Source organism: Elephantulus edwardii, unplaced genomic scaffold (assembly GCF_000299155.1).
Source record: "Elephantulus edwardii isolate Elephantulus edwardi_28Jun2011 unplaced genomic scaffold, EleEdw1.0 scaffold00210, whole genome shotgun sequence".
Taxonomy (NCBI): Eukaryota; Metazoa; Chordata; class Mammalia; order Macroscelidea; family Macroscelididae; genus Elephantulus; species Elephantulus edwardii.
In genome coordinates, this window is record NW_006399960.1 from 1,825,511 (window position 1) to 1,846,456 (window position 20,946).

The 20,946-nt window shown below is 41.5% G+C and overlaps 1 protein-coding gene across 1 annotated transcript; it reads left to right on the forward strand.

Moving 5' to 3' along the window:
- Positions 1-1,701: 1,701 nt before the first annotated feature.
- On the forward strand, positions 1,702-2,253 carry LOC102858153 (mid1-interacting protein 1-like). Its single transcript, XM_006897515.1, has one exon. It carries the CDS (start codon positions 1,702-1,704, stop codon positions 2,251-2,253), a length of 552 nt encoding a protein of 183 aa, XP_006897577.1.
- Positions 2,254-20,946: the final 18,693 nt, after the last annotated feature.

The following is a 20,946-nucleotide window of genomic DNA, read 5'->3' on the forward strand; positions in this document are numbered from 1 at the left end:
ATTCCAAATTGCGTTTTGGGGACATGTAGCTGTTTGCTACATGACAGCTTAGGTTCCATTAAATAACTTTGTGATTTAAGAAGAAACTTCTGAAAAGAACATTTCACTCTCCTGAAAAAAAAAAAAACCAACCAAAAAAAAACCCCCAAAACTTCTCAGACACCTCCTCACTTTTCAGTTAAATGATGAAATGCATCAAATACCAGGCTTAACTACTGTCAACCCTCTCCAAAAGGCCACAGGGCTCTGAGTCTTAGTAGTGGACTTGCACAAAAAGGTCAGGCACCTGGCCACTTCTCCCTACTTCTACTTTCTGGCCTCTTGAAAAAGCAGTAGAGGGAATGGTGGGCCACTCTCCATTCCTGGCGCAGTTGTTACCGGAAAGATTAGGAAAGACAGCCAGAGAGAGTGGCAAAAGCCACCGTGCTCCCCGCCCCCAGGGGCAAGCTGCTGCCAGGGCCACTAAAGGAGCACCGAGTGTCCACGTGCACCCCGCATGCCTGGCCACCCTGCTTACATAAGAATCCCTAGATGGAATTGTGGCTGCAGTGGGTCCTTCTTCCCTGATGGCTAAGAATAAACCCTGGAGGAGGGACACTTTCCAGGCCGTGGCCCCTATAAGGGTGGGGGGGCTCACTTTACAAGCCGGGCACGTGCATTCTTAGTCTGTTTTGCGCAGGAAGTGTTTGCCAGGCCTGCCCTGCCCCCTAATGCCAGTCCGCCCTCCTGCCGGTTCCCAGATCAGCGCCTTCTCCACCCCCTGGGGGCCCAGCCCTCCACTAACCCGCCAGCTCTGGCTCAGCGCTGGCGGGGTGCGGCTACCCGGGTCCTGCTGCCCTGCCCTGCCCTGAACCCGCGCCCTCCCTCCGCCGGGTATCAGGCGAGAGGTGGAGCCGGCTTGACAGGCCCCGCCCCCGCGGTAGAAAGGGCCAGGAGAGTGTTACTCGCGGTCATCCCGGTCCGGGCCTTTTATCTCGGGCGCTGCTGGGGGAGGCAGGAGGAGGAGACACCGGGAGTGGCCCTGAACGCGGCGACACCTTGCCCAGGCTATAAATCGAGCACCTGGGATGGGTAGGGGGCTAACGCTGCCACCACTGCCCGCAGTTACACTCCGCTCACTGACCACAGCAGTTCCCGTGGGGAACAGCCGCCAGCGGCAGGCAAGCTAAGCAGCTTCGAGCGGGACTCTCGGGGCGCAAGAGGAGATAGGTAGGTGCCCCGCGCCATCGCAGCCCTAGCTAGCGTGGGTGCTTGGGCTTTGGCTTTTCTGGGGAAGAGCGAATGTACGCCTTTATCCTCTCTGTGGCCCTTGGCGGGCAAGGAAGTGGAACCGCCCAGCAGTGGAGAGCCCCCGAGTGCGCCTCCCTGACGGGCAGCATCCGGAGAGGGTGGTGAGTGGGTTTAGGGGTCCGGGGCACCCCTGCAGGGTGAATAACCTTTTTTTTTGTTCTTATCTTCCAGTCGGGCCCAAACTCCACCAGCCGACCACCTACCTCCTCTCGAGCTTCAAGAGGCCTGAGCCTGGAGAAGCTGCACATTCTCCGGGCCCGCCACCCAGGGAACTAGAGTTTGAGCAGGCGGCGGAGGAGCAAAGAATCTCATCGCCCCGGCTAGAGAGTCTGTAAAGGCGGGCAACCCCTCGCCTGGGCCGTCCATTCCTATACCCTCGTGTCTCTGTGCCCCGGCGTCAGCACGGCCACCATGATGCAGATCTGTGATACCTACAACCAGAAACACTCTCTCTTTAACGCCATGAACCGCTTCATCGGCGCTGTGAACAACATGGACCAGACGGTAATGGTGCCTAGCCTGCTGCGCGACGTGCCTCTGGCTGAGCCCGGGCTAGATAATGATGTCGGGGTGAAGGTGAGTGGCAGTGGCGGTTGTCTGGAGGAGCACTCGCCTCCAGCCCCCGGCCCGGGAAGTGCCAACGGCAGCTTCTTCGCGCCTTCCCGGGACATGTACAGCCACTATGTGCTGCTCAAGTCCATCCGCAACGACATCGAGTGGGGGGTCCTGCACCAGCCACCAGCGGCAACGGGCAGCGAGGAGGGAAACACCTGGAAGTCCAAGGATATCCTGGTGGACCTGAGCCACCTGGAGGGTGCGGATGCGGGTGAAGAAGACCTGGAGCGGCAGTTTCACTATCATCTGCGCGGGCTACACACTGTCCTCTCCAAACTCACGCGCAAAGCCAACATCCTCACCAATAGATACAAGCAGGAGATCGGCTTTGGCAACTGGGGCCACTGAGGCGGGGCACTCGCGACTGCCCATGCCCTCCCTAGTCTTGTCTCTCACCCTTTCTCTTTCCCTAAAGCGATATCTTCCTGGCTGTGGGGCTCGAAGGGCGGACTGCAAAGTTGGGGGACTGAGGATTTGCAGGGGATGCAGCGGGGCTGCATGGTGGAGGGGACCTCCTTTGGGAGAGGAAAGCGGTGGGGATGGCGGGAGCAAGAAGGCTCAAAGTCCCCCCAGGGTGGGGACCTGCTTTCTACGTGGGTGGGACTGGGCTGAAGCCCTGCATTCGATCTGTGCCTTTCCTGGAGTTTCTTTTCTGTTCTTTCCGGAGAAGGACCGAGAGGGGCTGCGCCAGGGCGCGGCGCTGGATTGCCACACTTGGGAGCGCCGCCCCAGCCGGGCGCTGGGGAAGGCGGAGCTCGCAGCCTCCCGCCACCCTGCTGTTGGGTTGGTGGAGGCGGCGGCTTGAGATGATTGCATCAGTTTTCCTGTTTGCACTATTTCTTTTTGTTAACAGTGGTTCTGTCTTAAGTATTTCGAATCTTCTTGCTCTGAAACTTCGGCGATTCCATTATGATAAGCGCACAAACCACACTGTCTGTCGGTAACCGGTACTACTTTTATTAATTTTCTGTTACACTGTACAGTTGTCCTGTGGCATCTCTACCCCGTCCCTGCCATTGCATCCCCACCCCACCCCAGTGTATGCAAGCTGGTAGTGTGCCGGCCTGTACGAAGCTTGCCACTCAGCCCGTGGAAAAGAATAACATGAGCAAGTGGACTTACCCGAAATGGAACCAACTGACATTCTATGCGTTTATATATAGAATGATGAAGGGTTCCACTATTGTCATGTATGTCTTAAGTTTATTTAAAAGTTTTTTAATCCCAGATGTAGACTATATTCTAAAAAAATAAAAAAGCAAATGTGCTAACAAGATAAACGTTTGTTGTTCTTTAATCTGCCAATGGATGGCGTTAATAATTAAAAAAAATTTTAAGCAAAACTATCTTTTCCGTCCAGTGTTTCCAGGTGTTGGATCTTGTCTCTGAAAGTAACTACTGTCAGGATTTCCTCCCCAGTTTGATTTTCAGTTCAGTACACAGATACATCTCAGCAAAAATGTCATAAATATTCACATGTTTGAGGATCATTTATATTGTATCTTTCAGTGCAGTTGGCTAGCTTAATGGACACTTTACATTTTTTCTTTTTTTAAAGACGCTTAATCATAAGCTGAAATATTTTGAGGAAGGGACACCAGCTAATACTATTAGAAATACCTTAGGGATTTCTACTTAAAAGTTGTATATTGAACCTAGCGCATGTTGAAATGGGCTATAATATAAGCTCTCTTTCTCCAGCCCTCTAGGTTATGCTATAGGTAGTTGAGTATCCAACTAGACTTCCAGGTCTTCACTGAGTTAGTCTGCACACAGTGGCTTATAGAGCTAGTGGGTGGGTCCTTGAGAATACTTCTTAGATGCCTTTATAATGTTCTTATCTATTTGAATTTTATGGCAGGAGAAATCATTGTTTCAGTATTTATTTTTTAAGGGGGGTGGCAAGTATTAACATCAACTATTTAAAGTTTTAAATTTTGAAGCAATGGGGCATTCTTTTTAAGTTCAGAGAGTTTAGTCTAAATGCATATAACTTTATGGTTTAAAAAAAAAGTAAAAATTTTCTCTATATGTGTGTGTGGTGTGACAGAGTGATTCAGTCAGTTGACTCTACTATCAGCTTATAGCAGCTGTGAAAAAAATGGGGAAGTGTCAAAACTAGGGTGCTGTCTCTTGCTGGAGAAAGTTAATGATTAATATACAGAGATAAGGTGGGCCTCATCAAAAGTAAGGGACACAAAAAAATAAAAAAAAAAGTAAGGGACATAGTCTTTTGCATAGTGCCCCATTTGAAATACTAAAATGATGTGTGAACTCAACAAGTAAAAAACTCAAAGGAAATTACAGAAGCCACGTAGTAGAAACATAAAGATTTCTCAGCAGAAAGCTGTGTGTTCAGATCCTCTACTTACCACTTAATTGTGTGTCTCTCCCCCTCTGAGCCTGTTTGAACATTTGAAACATAATAATATGCATAACTTCATTAATTACAATGAAAATGACATATACAGGGTCTGGGGCTTATTTAGATGTTTCTGTAAACAAGAAAGCCTTCAAGATACTCTCTTGTTCAATCTAATGTTGGTTCACATCCCCATTTTTCTCTTTTCTTCTTACACAGTAATATGTCTAAGAGAAAGCCTATTTTCAATGACACAGTCTCTAAACAATAGTTAATTTATTTCAAAGTTGCGAGAGAAAGAACTTGAATTAAAACCAAAATTTTACAGTTTGGGCAAAGGATATCAAGAATTTTGTGAGATATTTCTTGAAATTAAAAAAAAATCTTTGCAATATACACCTATAGAAAAGCAGTTGCTGGTAGGAAAATGGAACTGTAAAAAATTATTAAGTTTATTTTAAAAAGTATTCTTGTGAGAGTACCTTTTACATATTACTAGATCGTGGTGTTAAAAAGCATTGGATTTTTAGGAATCAAAAAGGCTTCCTAGACCCACAACTATTAGTTCACCAATAGTAATTAGTACGTTGCTTCACTCCTGAAGATAATGAATTTCAGAAGATCTTGAAGAATGTCCAAGTATGTTTTACCTTTTAAGCACTGAGTATATTGTGTAATACCTCCTTCAAAGAGCTATCAGGTAATGATGGTCTGATAGTGTCCATTGCATGATAATTTAGAATACAAAGGAAGGTACACGTTCATTAATTTGGCAAAGAGTTGTTAGGTGACATCCAGTTGACTGGGACTCACAGAGACCCCCATGAACATTGGATTTGATCCTTGCTCTATCCCGTTCCATCCTCACCATCTAACACATTGTTACAGTCACTGCCAATCCATTTCATTGAGAGTCTTCCTCTCCTTCTCTGTCCTTTGCAAGCATGATGCCTTTTTCCAAGGACTGGCCTCTCATAACAACATGCCTAAAGTTTCACCATCTTTGCCTCTAAGGAGCACTCTGGTTGCACTTTCTCTGAGACATATTAGGCAAAAAGAAGTCACTTAGGGTGGGTTAGCTTTCACTTATCTATATTTGATAAGAATTTTCTAGAAAACCTGATGGTGTAATGATTAAGCACTTGGCTATTAACTCAAAAGTCAGAGGTTTGAACTTACCACCTCCTCTCTACAAGAGGAAGGTGTGGCAGTCTGCATCCATGTAGCCTTATAAACCATATGGGGCAGCTCTGCCCTATCTTATAACAGGGTCACTGTGAGCCAGAATCATTTTGACATCATACAAAAAGAGCTTTCTACATTAAAACCTTCCCACAACAGGACCTTAGAGAAAGCCTCTTTTTACCTTACAAACAGCTTTCTGCTTCACTCATGGCATTTCTTAGTCATTATGTACTGTCAAGTAGGAACCAACTCATAGCTGACCTTCCACTGGGTGGAGCATTCTGAAAACTATGGTGGACAATTTTTTTTTAAAGTCACCATAATTTGCACCATTTCCTCTTATTTTTGGTTGTTGAACGAATATAATTTGGGGAATGATTTTCACGCTTCTTTCATTCTTCGATCTTACCCATGGTTCTCTGATATTTGCAAACCGAAGACAGATACAACAGACTAAAGAATCAAATCTTGTACCACGCACTTTTGTTGTGTACTATCGAGTTGGGAGTGACCCATAGCTGACCCTCCAGCAGGTTGTCAGAGACAGTTAATCACACAGGAGATTGCTTAACTTTCTCCTGTGGAGCAGCTGGTGGATTCAAACCATCTGCCTTCAGGATTGCAGTGCAGCTTCTTGCTACTAGGCAACCAGAGATCCCTACCATGCACTTAAAAAAATAATTATTTTTGTTGTTGTTATTAGGTGCCATCGAATTGAGTATGACTCATAGTGACCCTATGAACAGCAGATCTTAATCCTGTCTTACCCTGTGCCATCCTTACCATTTCTTAACTCTTGAGCCCATTGCTACAGTCACTATGTCAATCCACCTCATTGGGGGTCTTCCTCTTTTTCTCTGATAATCTATCTTTCCAATCATGATATCCCTTTCCAAGGTATAACCTTTCCTAGTAAAATAACCAAAATATGGGAGATGAAGCTTCACCATCCAAAGAGCACTCTGGTTATACTTTTTCCAAGACATATTTGTGCTTTCAGAACTCCTCCAACACCACAACTCAAAGGCATCAATTCTTCTGTTGTCCTTACTCATTGTCCAACTTTTGGATGAATCACAAATAATTGAAAAGATCATGGCCTGAATCAAGCTACAAACTGACATCATTGCTCTGCAGTATTTTGGCAAGGTCCCTGACAACAGACTTGCCCAATGCAATATGTCTCCTGATCTCATGGCTACTGGTAACAAGCATGTTGATTGGAAGATGAAATCATTGACAATTTCAATCCTTTCTCCATCTATAGTAATGTTGCCTATTGGCTCAGAGGTAAGATCATTTGTTTTCTTGAAGTTGAGGTGTAAACCATATTGAAAGTTAAGTCTTTGATCCTCTCTAGCAAACATTCCAGGTGCTCCTCACTTTCAGAAAGCAAGGTTGTGTCATCTGCACAATGCAAGTTGTTGACAAGTATGTCTCTGATTCTTATGCCACATTTTTCTTCATTTGTTCAACATACAGATTGAATAAGTATGGAGAAAGGATACGTCCCTGATGCACACCCTTCCTGATTTTAAACCATGCAGTATTATTTTGCAGTCTTCACAGAGCAGCTTCTTGATCTAACTATGTATTTCTCATGAGTGCAGTTATGTGTTCTTGGATTCTATTCTTCTCAATGTTGGTCATAGTTTGTTATGAGCCACATAACCAATTGTCTTTGTACAGTCAGAAAAACACAGATAAATATTCTTTTTATATTCTCCAAGTTCAGTCAGGATCCATTTGACATCAGCAATATCCCTGGTGCTATGGCCTCTTCTAAACCCAGCTTCAACTTCTAGCAGTTTCCTATCTATGTAGCATTCTAGTCAGTTTTTTGAATTATCTTCAATAATATTTTGTTTGCATGTGATATTAATAATATTGTTTGATAATTTCCACATTGTGTTGGATCACTCTTCTTGGGAATGGGAATAAATATGGATATCTTCTTCCATTTGAGCACAGATAAATAATATCAAAGATATTTTTACCAACCTTTCATTTGTGTGATTTATTTTAAATGAAATAATGAAAAAAGTATTTTCAATAAAACTATCACTAATATTTTTAAAATGTTAAACTTTACTGATTGAGGCTGAGTTGCTTTAATTTCCAAGATAATTTAAACTTTTACATTTTTAATTTCTTTTTCTTTTAAGGTTGTGCTCCCTTTTATTTTTTTAAGATCAGGTAAAATTTTTATTCTTTTTAGTTGTGTGTTAAGTGAAAGGTTACCGGGAAAATGTTTTTAAAAACTTTTATTATTTTGTGTGTGTGTGTGTGTGTGTGTACTGTCAAATCGGATCTGACTGGTACAGGAGGAGATTGTCCCTCCTTCTCTAGGAGAGCATCTGGTGGATTCAAATGGTGTACCTCTGGGATTACAGTGCAGCTTCTTGCCACTAGGCCACCAGAGCGCCCAGAAAATTAATTTTTCATTCAACCGTTAGTATACATTCCTTTCTGTAGCATGAATTTCAATACCCACAACGTAATCCCGTTTTCCCCGCTTCCTCTCTATTAGGGGAATTTAAAAGGTGTTTCCGCGTTACACTAAAGTATTCACTAAGTCTTTAGCTACTTCATTTTACACTGTAGAAAACTTCCTGGTAAGTGGTGCAAACTGTGGGAGTCTCCTACCATCCAGCATGTTCTGTATCTAGAAACCAGTCCCACTCCTTAACTTAAGCAGTTGGGCTCCTGTTCTAGGTATCTTCAGGGAATCCCTACTTAAACTCTTTATCTCAAATACTTTCGAAATGTAGACAGATTCTGGGGAAAAAATATCACGCTTGGGAAAGGTGAAAGAGAGGAAGACTCTGAACAAGACAGCTTGTCACAGTGACTGCAACAATGAGTTTAAACACTGAAGATTATGAGGATGATGTTAGATTAGGCAGGGTTGCATTCTGTTGTTATGTGCCATCAAGTTGACTGCGACTCATAGTGATCACAATATGTATAATACCTCTGAAACCTGCCCTATCCTGAGCCGGTCTCACTGACTCCAACACACCTACCTTCATTATCACAGTTACTATGTCATTCCATCTCATCTGGGGCCTTTGTCTCCTGAGCTGACCCTCCTTCCTTCCAAGCACAAATGTCCTTCTCCCAGGACTGGGCTCTTCTGGCAACATGCCCATAGTGTGTGAGATAGAGCTTTAAAATCCTTGCCTCCAAACTTGAAGACACCTAACAACGACAATGGAGCTAGGAGTTCTTAGCACTCTGAGAATGGCCGGAGATTCTGTTTCCTTTTCTCCATTATACTCTGGATACTTTCTTTCTTTCTTTGCCTTCGAGTTGAAATCCTTCACTGGATTTCTGAGGATGAATACTTGGGACCACAGAAGTCCCAGCCCAAATGACCCTGAGCACATTCCAGGGACTTCATAGGCATCTTCCTGGGTTCATACTCCTGATGGAGGTTCATACTCTTGATGGGGAGATGTGGATGAGGTTTGGACATACTGACTGAGTTGTCCATACATGAACAACAAAGCCTCTTGTACCAGTTGGAGCTTCTATAGGAAGATAGGCTGGGAGTCTTGGCTGTGCTTTTGCCCTGGTCCCCTGGGTTTCAGGATAAGCAAAGGGTTTAGAGCCTGTTGAAAAACAGCAAGAGGTTAATGCAGCTCAAGTTTGAAGCTTTCTTTCGGTTTTGACAAAAGAGCCAACCCCCTATTTTATACATTCCTCAGGAATTTCCTTACTCCTTAAAAAAATGGTATTTAATTAAGGAGAGGCTAATCAAGGAAAAGGAAAACCACATCTATACACAGAACTTTTTTCAATTGCTCTCTGAATGGTGGCAATTAGAGCAAAAGCGACTCATCTCAACACAAATGAATACTTTCCACCAAACCGTGAAGATTTCCTCTCTCCAAATATTCTTCCATTCACTGTTATTGAGTTAGCTTTTTCCTTTTTAGTGTCAAAAGTCTTGGTGAAGTTAAAGCAGAATATTGCACATAAGACCATTATTGTAGAAATAGAAAGATAACTAGTAAACCAGGTATAAGGATCCAAGGGGGGAGGAAGGGTGAGAAAAGAGGAGTGGGGATATACAGGGGGTGGGAGGTGGGGGGGTAGGGGCGAATGGGAAAGGTCTGGCAGGGATCTAGAAAGACAAGGAAAAGGTGATTAATTTTATAAAACATAGTGAAGGGAAATGATTATATGAAACACAATGTGAATGAAGGATAGTGTGAAACTCATTGTAAGCCAATATAAAATATTTAAAAAAAAAAAAAAAAGGAATGGTGTGCCTCTGTCTAAACAAGGCTTGCTAAAACCACAGCTATCTTGTCAGCTCTTCCTGTTTTGGCATTCTCTATTTTTAAGAAGAACATTTTTTTAACCTCCCCATTCTTCCTCTTATATTTTATTATTTCTCCCCACCCCCAAATTTCAAACTCTTTATCTCTTTTAAAAATGTAAAAAAAGAAAGAAAGAAAAATGTATCTATCTATCTATCAGTCAGCGGGACTTGAATAATCCTAAACTGGTTAGAAGTTAGATAGAAAGCAGTTTCTATTGTTCAATTAAGAACAGAGTTGTAAAAGGTAACTTTCTGATCTTGGACTCTTAGACCACGCACGTAGCAAAAGCATTTTCTAAGGCCATAGAGAAAAAGACTGGGAAAATAGCAACAAAAATATAGAGCCAGTTTCTTTCTTTTCTCTAGCTACACAAACATTGTTGGGGGTGGGGTGACTTCTAGAATCAGTTTTACTTTTAAATACCAATCTTACTAGTGTTGACATGTGTACTTTATCAACAAGCATTCAGTTAACAAGATGAAACTGGACATGATCCGTTTGATGTTTTCAAAGGTAAAAACGAACTCTGAAGTTTGGGTCCGCCCCTTCCCCCAACTCCTTCGGTCTGAATACCATACTGCTGAGGTAAAGAATGTTGTAGCTTGTGGGTGAGCTCCATAGAACCAATTAAAACCTGAGTACTCTTCCACCATGTTGAAATACTTGATAGAACTTGTTGTGTCCCTGGATAATGGCATGGGTTTGGTTGAGTTCCTCTTTTTAGCAGACATCTAATTGCTGAGATTTCTTTCATATTTGCTTCATACAAGAAAGATAAAAATGAAAGTGCCACATTGTTGACTCTGATCAAAGTATTAACATTTGTTAATATCAGTTGTTCACATGTTATTAATTTTTAGTTCTTCCTTGTAAAAGAAATATAACATTGTGAAAGAATGCACAGCAGCCAAAGTATGTATAGAATGTGGAGTGTAGTTTAGTCATTCAGAACAAGGGGCAGTGTTTTGTGACATCTAATTGACATAGCAGCTCTTAACTCTGGATGCTTAGGCAGTATAATTTGGTTTCTGTTGTGCTAAGTATTTGTTGACAATTCTTTTATAGTCTAAATGCTGTGTATGTGTCCAGGCGTTGGAGTTTGGATGAGACATTTAGATGTTTTTCTTGAATGTCAAGGTCTGAGAAAACTCTGAGAAAGAAGCAGCTTTTTCTCCCAACAGGACTTGAGAGTAGAGGGAAATGCCTGCTCTCTGCAGCCAGTTTGTCGTCATGTGGAAAAAGGGAATTGCCAAATCAAGCCTGGTGTTTTGTTGTTGTTGTTGTTGTTATATGCCGTCGAGTCGCTTGTGACTCATAGCGACCGTATGTACAACAGCCCTAAACTCTGCTCTGTCCTGTGCCAATTGCACTGTCTCTAACACTCCCATTCCAATTATCCCAGTCACTGAATCAATCCACCTCATAGAGGGCCTTCCCCTCCTGCGCTGTCCCTCCACCCTCCCAAGCATGATGTCCCTCTCCAAGGACCAGTCCCTCCTTACAACATATCCAAAGTATGTTAGACGGAGCCTCAGAATCCTTGCCTCCAAGGAGCCACCCGGTTTAACCCTTTCCAGGACGAATCTGTTTGTTTTCCTAGCAGTCCATGGTATTCTCAATACTCTTCTCCAGCACCACAGCTCAAAGACATCAATTCTCCTTCTATCCTCCTTGGTCATTGTCCAACTCTCTGATGCATAACAAGTGATTGCAAAGACCATGGCCTGTATCAGACGCACCTTAGTCTCCAGAGAGACACCACTGCTCTTCAGTACTTTGGAGAGGTCCCTAACAGCAGACTGTCCCATGGCAATACATCTTTTAATTTCCTGGCTGCTGGTGCCAAGAGTGTTGACTGTGGAGCCAAGCAAACTAAAGCTGTGAACAGTCTCAATCTCTTCACCATCCATCCTGATGCTGCCAATTGGTCCAGTGGTGAGAATCTTTGTCTTCTTGACATTGAGCCTCAATCCACATTGGAGGCTTCAGTTCTTGACCCTCTGCAGCAGGTGCTTCAGGTCCTCCTCAGTTTCAGCAAGCAGGGTTGTGTCATCTGCATAACGCAGATTGTTGATAAATCGTCTACCAATCTTGACCCCACATTTCTCCTCATAGAGCCCAGCCTCCCAGATAATCTGTTCTGCATACAGGTTGAAAAGGTATGGAGATAGGATGCATCCCTGGCGTACGCCCTTCCCAATTTCGAACCATGCAGTGTTCCCTTGCTCTGTTCTGATGACTGCCTCCTGGTCCAAGTATAGGTTTTGCATTAGAACGATCAAGTGTTCTGGGATTCCCATTCTTCTCAGAGTCAGCCACAGTTTATTATGATCCACACAGTCAAATGCCTTTGCATAGTCAATGAAACACAGATAGACATTCCTCTGGTATTCTCTGCTTTCAGCTAAGATCCATCTAACATCAGCTACAATATGCCTGGTTTAGACTTTTAAAATTTACCAGATGTCTCCTCACTGACCCTAGGTCTACGTGTGTAGGGGAGGTGGGCAGTGCAGAAAAGTAAAGTGTTTTTCAGAATGCTCCCATTTTTTGTAATTCTGAGGAGTGGGGGTGAAAGTCATTCTCCTCTGATGGAAGGGCAGTAGTTTTCTTCTTGGACTAGACCAGTAGAAAAGCATCAGTTGGAAGCATATGAAATTGCCATTTTTGTAGGTTCAAAAATTCTTGAATAATCTTGATTGCTGCAGTTAAGTGATCTCTTTCTCTCTGCCTCTGTGTGTGCTTGCGTGTGTGTGTGTGAGAGAGAGAGAGGTTTTTTCCCATCACACTATGAAACTATTGTTTGTCACATTAGTTGGCCTCATTTTAAAGTACAGATGTGTAGAAAAGAAAAGGAAACTGGAAAGGGATAATTATATGAAGGTGGCAAATAAGATGAAACAGAGGAAGAGACTAAAAAATGAGCAAAAATGGAACAGTGGCAGAGAAACTGTGGGGATTGTATTTTCTAAAATTTCTGACCTTAAATGAAGGACCTTATAGTAATCCTTCAAAATATCATTCTATAACCTTGTTACTCTTCATCTCTTCCCCTTAAATTTAGGTGAAATTTTGTGATTGCCTTGATGAAACAAATGCAGCCTTCACCTCTGTGGCCAGACCATAAAAGGAGATACATCTTCTTTATGCTCCAGCTTGGAATCAAGCCACCATGCTGTGACAATGCTCAGGTCACACGGAGAGACCATGTAGGTATTCTGGATGATAGTCCTACTGAGGTGCTGGCCAACAGCCAGCATCAACTGCCAAGCATGTAAGTGAGCTGGCCTTCAGATGATTCCAGCTGCCTGAGTTGACCCTAAGTCGTGGAGAGGTGATCTGCCCTCAGCAAGTCCTGCCTAAGTAGCAGACTTGTGTGCAAAATACATATTGCCTTTCTTTTAAAGTACTAAGTCATCTGTTATATAGCAGCAGATAGCTGGAATGGAGTCCTTATTCTAAATTTCAGGAGACTGTAGAACTGAACAAAAATGATTGAAAATTGAATGTAACTATGAAATAATCCATTACCTTTAAGTCAACTGTAAGTCATGGAGACCTATGTGTTGCAAAGGAGACTTGTACTTCATAGATATTTCAAAGCTGTAATCACAAGAACTTTCTTTTGAGACCCCTCTGAGCAGACTCAAACCATCAACCTTTCAGTTAGCAGTGATTTTGTACTCCTTTGCACCACCCACGGACACCTAATGTGTGGAAGAGGGTCTGTTTTGGCACATACTACTGAATGAACACTTTTACCAAACCCAGCAACTTTGGCAATATCCTTATGATGTAGTGAATAGAAGAATGAAAGTGATGGATGATTGTTAGTAAGAGATGCTATTAGTAACACTTTATAATTCTGTTAAAACACAGTGTGATAAGCAGCATAACGATCCCTCAAAGATGTCCATGGCCTAATCATTAGAACCTATGAATATGTGTGTTACATGATAAGGGATTATTAAGATTAAAGATGAAATTAAGGAGGTAAGGAGATTATTTGGGACTATTCAAGCAGAACCAAAGTAATCACTGTTAGTTGTTGTCAAATCACCTATGATACATAGTGACTCTATGAAACTTATCCTGTCCTATGCCATGTCTATCATCTCTGACACACGTGAGCCCATTGCTATAGTCACTGTATTAATCATCTTTACTTCACTAACTCTCCACCTTTCTAAGCTTGATGTCGCTTTCCAGGATATAGCCCCTCCTAACAACATGCCCCAAACTATGTGAGACAAAGCTTTGACATTCTTGCTTCTAAGGAGTACTCTGGCTGAACTTTCTCTAAGTTTATTCTTGACAAATCTCTTTGCATCACGGGTAAAAGAGTGATTTGAACCTTCATCCCATGTCCAACACTAGCTCCCAGGACTTGTCGGAAACCACCCTCGCTGGACTAGAGAATAACCACTGCCAACACCTGCCTTCTGCCACTATACCTGCCTCTTTGCACCCACAGGTTAGGGGCCTCTGGCCTGTGGCCCTTGGACCAAAAAGTAAGAGAGATCACCAATATGCAAAATTCTCCCAAGACATCACCTGCAACTAGTACAAGAAAAAAACTGAATGATCTGCCACTGAACTGTCTCATAGAACAGAGCTACTTTGGTCTTGAACACTGCTGTCTAACTACATCATGTAGGATTTCTTAAGGTCAAGCAGAAGAGATCAAGTGGACCCATGGTTTCTGGAGGGCAATAGTCATCCCCTATTGGGAAGACGAGAGGGGAGCACCAATATCCAGGTTCTTCACATATTATTGCCATACCCTGGCACATTATATAGTTATAAAACCCTAACATCTACCAAGGAAAGACACACATAATGTCACAAAAGCAGCAGTCTGTTTCAATCATCAAGAAAAAAGCAAAATAATCCTTCTTCTAAAAAAAGTAGACCCAATGAATACTCCCAGATAGAGAAAAAGAGAAGAAATATATTGATGCAAAGTTATTTGAACAGCTACAGAAAGAAGATGCAAATGATAGAAGAAACAACGGAAGTCAATAAGAGAGCAAATACCTCAGAAACAGTGAACCAGAAGAAATATATTGATGAAGAGCAACTATGAAACAAAATGCAAAAGATGGAAGAATTGATAGTACAGATAAAGAGGTACAAGAACTTAAAATATTATCACAAGGTAGAGAGGTTACAGCCAACACAGTACTGGAAATAACAGAAGAGCATGATAAGGCACTCCAGAATATTAAGATCAAAATGGCAGAAGTATCCAACATGCTGGTTGAACAAAAAAGTAGAACTGAAGAGATGAACAGAGAGTCAGTGAGCTGGAAGACAAGAGCCTCAATGAAACCACAAATAGAAGAAAAATCAGAGATGAAGTGTAAAGAAAATATTAGAATCAAGTGGAATGACATCAAAAGGAATACATATGATTGGAATTCCAAAACATGGGATTGACAGGGAAGTCACTGAGAAAATTGTGGGAGAAGTACTAAAAATAAAATGTCACAGGTATTATGAAGAATGGGGATATACACATTCAAGAAGTACAGCAAGCACCAAATAGACTAGACCCCAAAAGAAAAACATCATAGTCAAAGTCTTCAAATAAAATGATAAGAATAGAATACTAAAAGCAGTGTGAGAAAAACAGTTACTTACAAAGCAGAAACAATTAGATTAAGTTCTGATTTCTCAGCACAAACCGTGTGAACTAGAAGACAATGGTATGACATATACAGAAGTTTGAAAGAAAACAATTGCCAGGCATGGCAATATACCCAGCAGAGCTTTCTATCAAATATGAAGGAGAAATTAGATCCTTTGATAAAAAGAAGGAACTTCAGGAATAGGTGAAAAGAGACCAAAACTACAAGACATTTTAATTGCAGTGCTTCACATGGAAATTCCAAAGGTTCCAAAGATTCCAAAGATTCCAAAGGATGTACCATAATAACCAGAAACAACAGAAAAAGAAACACAGCAAAATGGCAATGGTAAAACCTGGCTTGACAATAATCACACTTAATGTGACTAGAATAAATGCACCAATTAAGAGAAGAAGAGTAGCAGAGTGGATTAAAAAAAAAAAAACAACACACCACCAAACCCATCAAAATGTTTCAAAAGACACATCTAAAAAATGTGGAGAAAGACAGACTCAAAATTAAAGACTGCGGGGAAAATATAGCAAGAAAATGGCAACAACAAAAAAGCAGGAATGGCAATACTAATCTCTCATAAAGTAGAATTCAGAATGAAAATCACTATGAAAGATAAGCAAGGATGTTATATATTGATTGCACAATAGATCAAGAAGATATAACTTTGGTCAACGTTTATGCACAAAATGATAGACCTGCAAAATACATATAACAGTGATTAACAGAATTTAAGAAAGAAATAAAGAGCACCACAATAATGGTAGGAGACTTCAACACACCACTATTACCAAAGGATAGGACAACTTAAAAGAAATTTAGCAAAGATGCAGAAGATCTAAACTATACAATCAGCCAACTCAAACTTGTGGATGTATGCAAGGTACTGCACCCAACTAAAACTCAATTCACTTAATTCCTTTTCTTCTCAAGTGCACATGGTACATTCTCCAAAATTGATCATATATGACACAAAGCAAGCCTCAACAAATGCAAAAACATTGAAAAAATACAATATATCTTCTCAGACTACAATGCCATAAACTAGAAATTAACTATAGGATGGTAAAGTATACAAAATCACCCATGTGAAAATTAAAAGCTTCTTTTCACTGTTTTTTATTTTTCACATGCTTCAGTCTTGGTGAAAGTAGCCCTGCATATAAGATACTACCTGTGGTGTTGCTATTGTATTATTAAGAGGGCTTACTGCAAATATAGCAAGATTATTCCTTTGTATTTGTTGTTAAGTTCTTAGCCTTACTGTTTTCTCTTTATGTTCCATTCTGATTTCTTTCCTTCCCAAATATTTTGTGATATTTCAGTGTAATGTTTCTTTTTAGAACTTTCTCTTCTTGTTTTTATTTTCATTTATATTCAGATAAAATATATACAACACACACACACACTAAAATGCACAGATATTAAGTGTATAGTTTGTGGAGTTTTGACCAATGCATACATTCATGAAACCAACATCACTAACTAGGAAGCAGGATGTCATCCTAAAAATCCCCATATGTTTCTTTTGTCTTATCAATTCTTACTTACATAGTCTTACTGAATTTAATCCGCATATATTAGTTTGTCTTGTTTTTGAACTTCATGCAAGTCGACTCATACAATATGTGCTTCTGTGTCTGGCTTCATATTACATTCCATGCTATTATTTATATCAGTACTTCACCCTTTTCTATTGCTGAGTAGTATTCCATTTTATAAACACCTACAGGAAGTATGCCAGGGATGCATCCTATCTCCATACCTTTTCAACCTATATGGAGAACAGATTATTCGGGAGGCTGGGCTCTATGAGGAGAAATGTGGGTTCGAGATTAGTGGACGATTTATCAACAATCTGCGTTATGCAGATGACACAACCCTGCTTGCTGAAACTGAGGAGGACCTGAAGCACCTGCTGCAGAGGGTCAAGGACTGCAGCCTACAATATGGATTGAGGCTCAATGTCAAGAAGACAAAGATTCTCACCACTGGACCAATTGGCAGCATCAGGATGGATGGTGAAGAGATTGAGATTGTGCACAGCTTTTTGTTTGCTTGGCTCCACAGTCAACAGTCTTGGCACCAGCAGCCAGGAAATTAAAAGGCGCATTGCCATGGGAAAGTCTGCTATTAGGGACCTCTCCAAAGTACTGAAGAGCAATGGTGTCTCTCTGGAGACTAAGGTGCATCTGATACAGGCCATGGTCTTTGCAATCACTTGTTATACATCAGAGAGTTGGACAATGACCAAGGAGGATAGAAGGAGAATTGATGTCTTTGAGCTGTAGTGCTGGAGAAGAGTATTGAGGTACCATGGACTGCTAGGAAAACAAACAGATTCGTCCTGGAAAGGGTTAAACCGGGTGGCTCCTCGGGGGCAAGAATTCTGAGGCTCCATCTAACATACTTTGGACATGTTGTGAGGAGAGGCCGGTCCTTGGAGAAAGACATCATGCTTGGGAGGGTGGAGGGACAGCGCAGGAGGGGAAGGCCCTCTATGAGGTGGATTGATTCAGTTACTGGGGTAATCGGGATGGGAGTATCAGAGACAGTGCGATTGGCACAGGACAGAGCAGGGTTTAGGGCTGTTGTACAAAGGGTCGCTATGAGTTGCAAGCGACTCCACGGCACATAACAACAACAACAACAATTTTTTAAAGCTCTTTCAAACTTTAACTCCTGGAATACATTTAACTGCTTTCTCTTTTGCTTGTTTATTGTCACCATTCTGAATTAAACTGTAAAGAACATTCTCATTCAAGCCTTTCTCCTGTTTTTTCATAAACACATAGGAGTGGGTTTCTAGTTCATTTTAAAGATCTGATTAACTGCCAAAAGGTTATATCAGTTATAATCTCACCAGAAATGGATATTAGGTAGTTGTCAAGCTATTTTTTTTACCATGTATGTCTTTCATTAAATGGTAATAAGTTAGAACTGAAATTGAATGTACAAGGTTTTTTGTTTGTTTTAATGGAGAGAAACAGATACTGTTTTACTGAGCATGCAGTTGTGGCAAGGAACAGTAGAAGGAAAGCAGATATCTAATAATGAAAGAAAAATATCTGGAACTCCAATTTTGACAATCATTCAGTGTTTCCTTGGAGTGTTAACCAACTTCTTGGATATTTAGCTTTCTACTTGGCAAAATGTGAGGTCAGGATTGGTGGAAGATCTATCAACAATCTGCGTTATGCAGATGACACAACCCTGCTTGCTGAAACTGAGGAGGACCTGAAGCGCTTGCTGCAGAGGGTCAAGGACTGCAGCCTTCAATATGGATTGAAGCTCAATATCAAGAAAACAAAGATTCTCACCACTGGGACAATTGGCAGCATCAGGATGGATGGTGAAGAAATTGAGATTGTTCACAGCTTTAATTTGATTGGCTCCATAGTCAACACTCTTGGCACCAGCAGCCAGGAAATTAAAAGGCGCATTGCCATGGGAAAGTCTGCTGTTAGGGACCTCTCCAAAGTACTGAAGAGCAATGGTGTCTCTCTGGAGACTAAGGTGCACCTGATACAGGCCATGGTCTTGGCAATAATTTGGATAGAAGGAGAATTGATGCCTTTGAGCTGTGGTGCTGGAGAAGAGTATTGAGAGTACCATGGACTGCTGGGCAAACAAACAGATTCATCCTAGAGAGGTGTAAACCGGGAATCTTTTGGAGGCAAGGATTCTGAGATTTTTGTCTAACACACTTTGGACATGTTTTAAGAAGGAACTGGTCCTTGGAAAGGGACATCATGCTTGGGAGGGTGGAGGGACAGCGCAGGAGGGGAAGACCCTCTATGAGGTGGATTGATTCAGTGACTGGGTAATTGGTGCGTGTATCGGAGACAATGCGATTGGCACAGGATAGAGTAGGGTTTAGGGCTGTTGTACATAGGGTCGCTATGAGTTACAAGTGACTCGACGGCACATAACAACAACAACAACAACAACAACAACAACTACTTGTCAAAATCAGAAGCTACCTCACAGGCTTAATAGCCAACAATTATTTTGCTGGTTAATAGTAACAACAATAAGCTACCACTCAGTGCACTTACTGTATGTACTTCCTCATAGATTTAATAATATGAGCAGTGGAAACCTCATACATGGCTTCACTCATTCTACTCAAGGACCACATGTCGTAGGTACTACTATTACTCTCATTTTCTAGCTGAATAAACTTGCCAATAGCTAGTAACACGTGTATGAGGATCCAGCGGGGGGATGGTGAGTATGAGCAGGGGAGTAATCATAGGGTCGCATTATTTGATGGGTAGAGACAGGGAAAGGAAATGGGAAAGATTCGGTTTGAAAAACAATGTATACAAACTTTGTAAGTAAACCAGTATAAAAGTACCAATTTCTTTAAATCAAACTATAATATTTAGTACTGTTCTCATCTCAATATGAGGAAAACAAAAATATTCACAAGGGGGCTAATAAAGAACTACAAGAGAAATTTTGTCAATATTTTCCTCATATCCCAAATTTCTGGCTAGGAACTTGATCACTTCAAATAAAAGCTACAATTTTCAGCTTCCTGTTTTTTTGCCTTCAAGTCATAATCAGCCCATTAGCTAACTCTCCAGTGGGTTTTCAGAGGCAGTTAATCCCACAGCAGGAGATTGCCCATCCTCTTCCCATGGAGCAGCTGGTGGATTTGGAGTGCATGCTTTTGAGATTGTAGCACAGCTTTTCACCACTGGGCCACCAGAACTCCCTAGGAACAATCAAATATCAAAGTGCTAGCCTATGAGATACAAGGCAGAAGAGTCATGTATGACCTCTGAGGGGTGTCTTTTAAGGGTGAGAGAATATTTTTATTCGTTTTTTTTAATTATTCTACAGAATGATTGGAACTCTAGCAGTTATCTTGGATGATGAGGTGGAAACAATGTGTTGAGACTCAAGAGTGACCAGAGAACGACAGGGGAAGATTGAAAAAGGAAACTCTGGAAGAGGGAGCTCCTTTTATTTCACTCAGTTTATTCTTTAAGATTTTATAAGACAATGCAATCAATTCTGGATTATTCTGTCTGGTTATTTACTCTGTGGATTTTTTTTATTCTTTCTCATCTTTTTTTCTTCCTTCATTTACTTCATTGCTTATTAGTATATGTTCTGATGAGAATTTATACTAGAAGTTTTCGATTCTGATTATTACCACACATAAAGATTTTTAAAGAGCAAAAACTCTCAAACTCAAATTCAAAGCAATCAATTCTAAATTAGGGAGTGTAAGTAGTGGGAAGGTGGCTAAAGGAACAATAATGGTTTCTAGTTCTTGATCTTCCCATGGAGATTTTGGGGGACAAAATAAATAGGACATATACGGGAGAAGGAAGGGAAATCTCCTCCCTATGATTAACTGCCTCTGAAAACCTGCTGGAGGGTTGGTTCTGATTCGATGGTACACAACAACAACAATAACATGATGGAAGGAGTATCAGAGAGAACACCTGATTTACAATAACTCTGAAGAATCAAAGTTCTAGAACAATGTCCATTCTTCCCACCA

Excerpts from the sequence above, each read along its gene's own strand:
- LOC102858153 (XM_006897515.1), top strand. The coding sequence starts at position 1,702 with ATGATGCAGATCTGTGATACCTACAACCAGAAACACTCTCTCTTTAAC.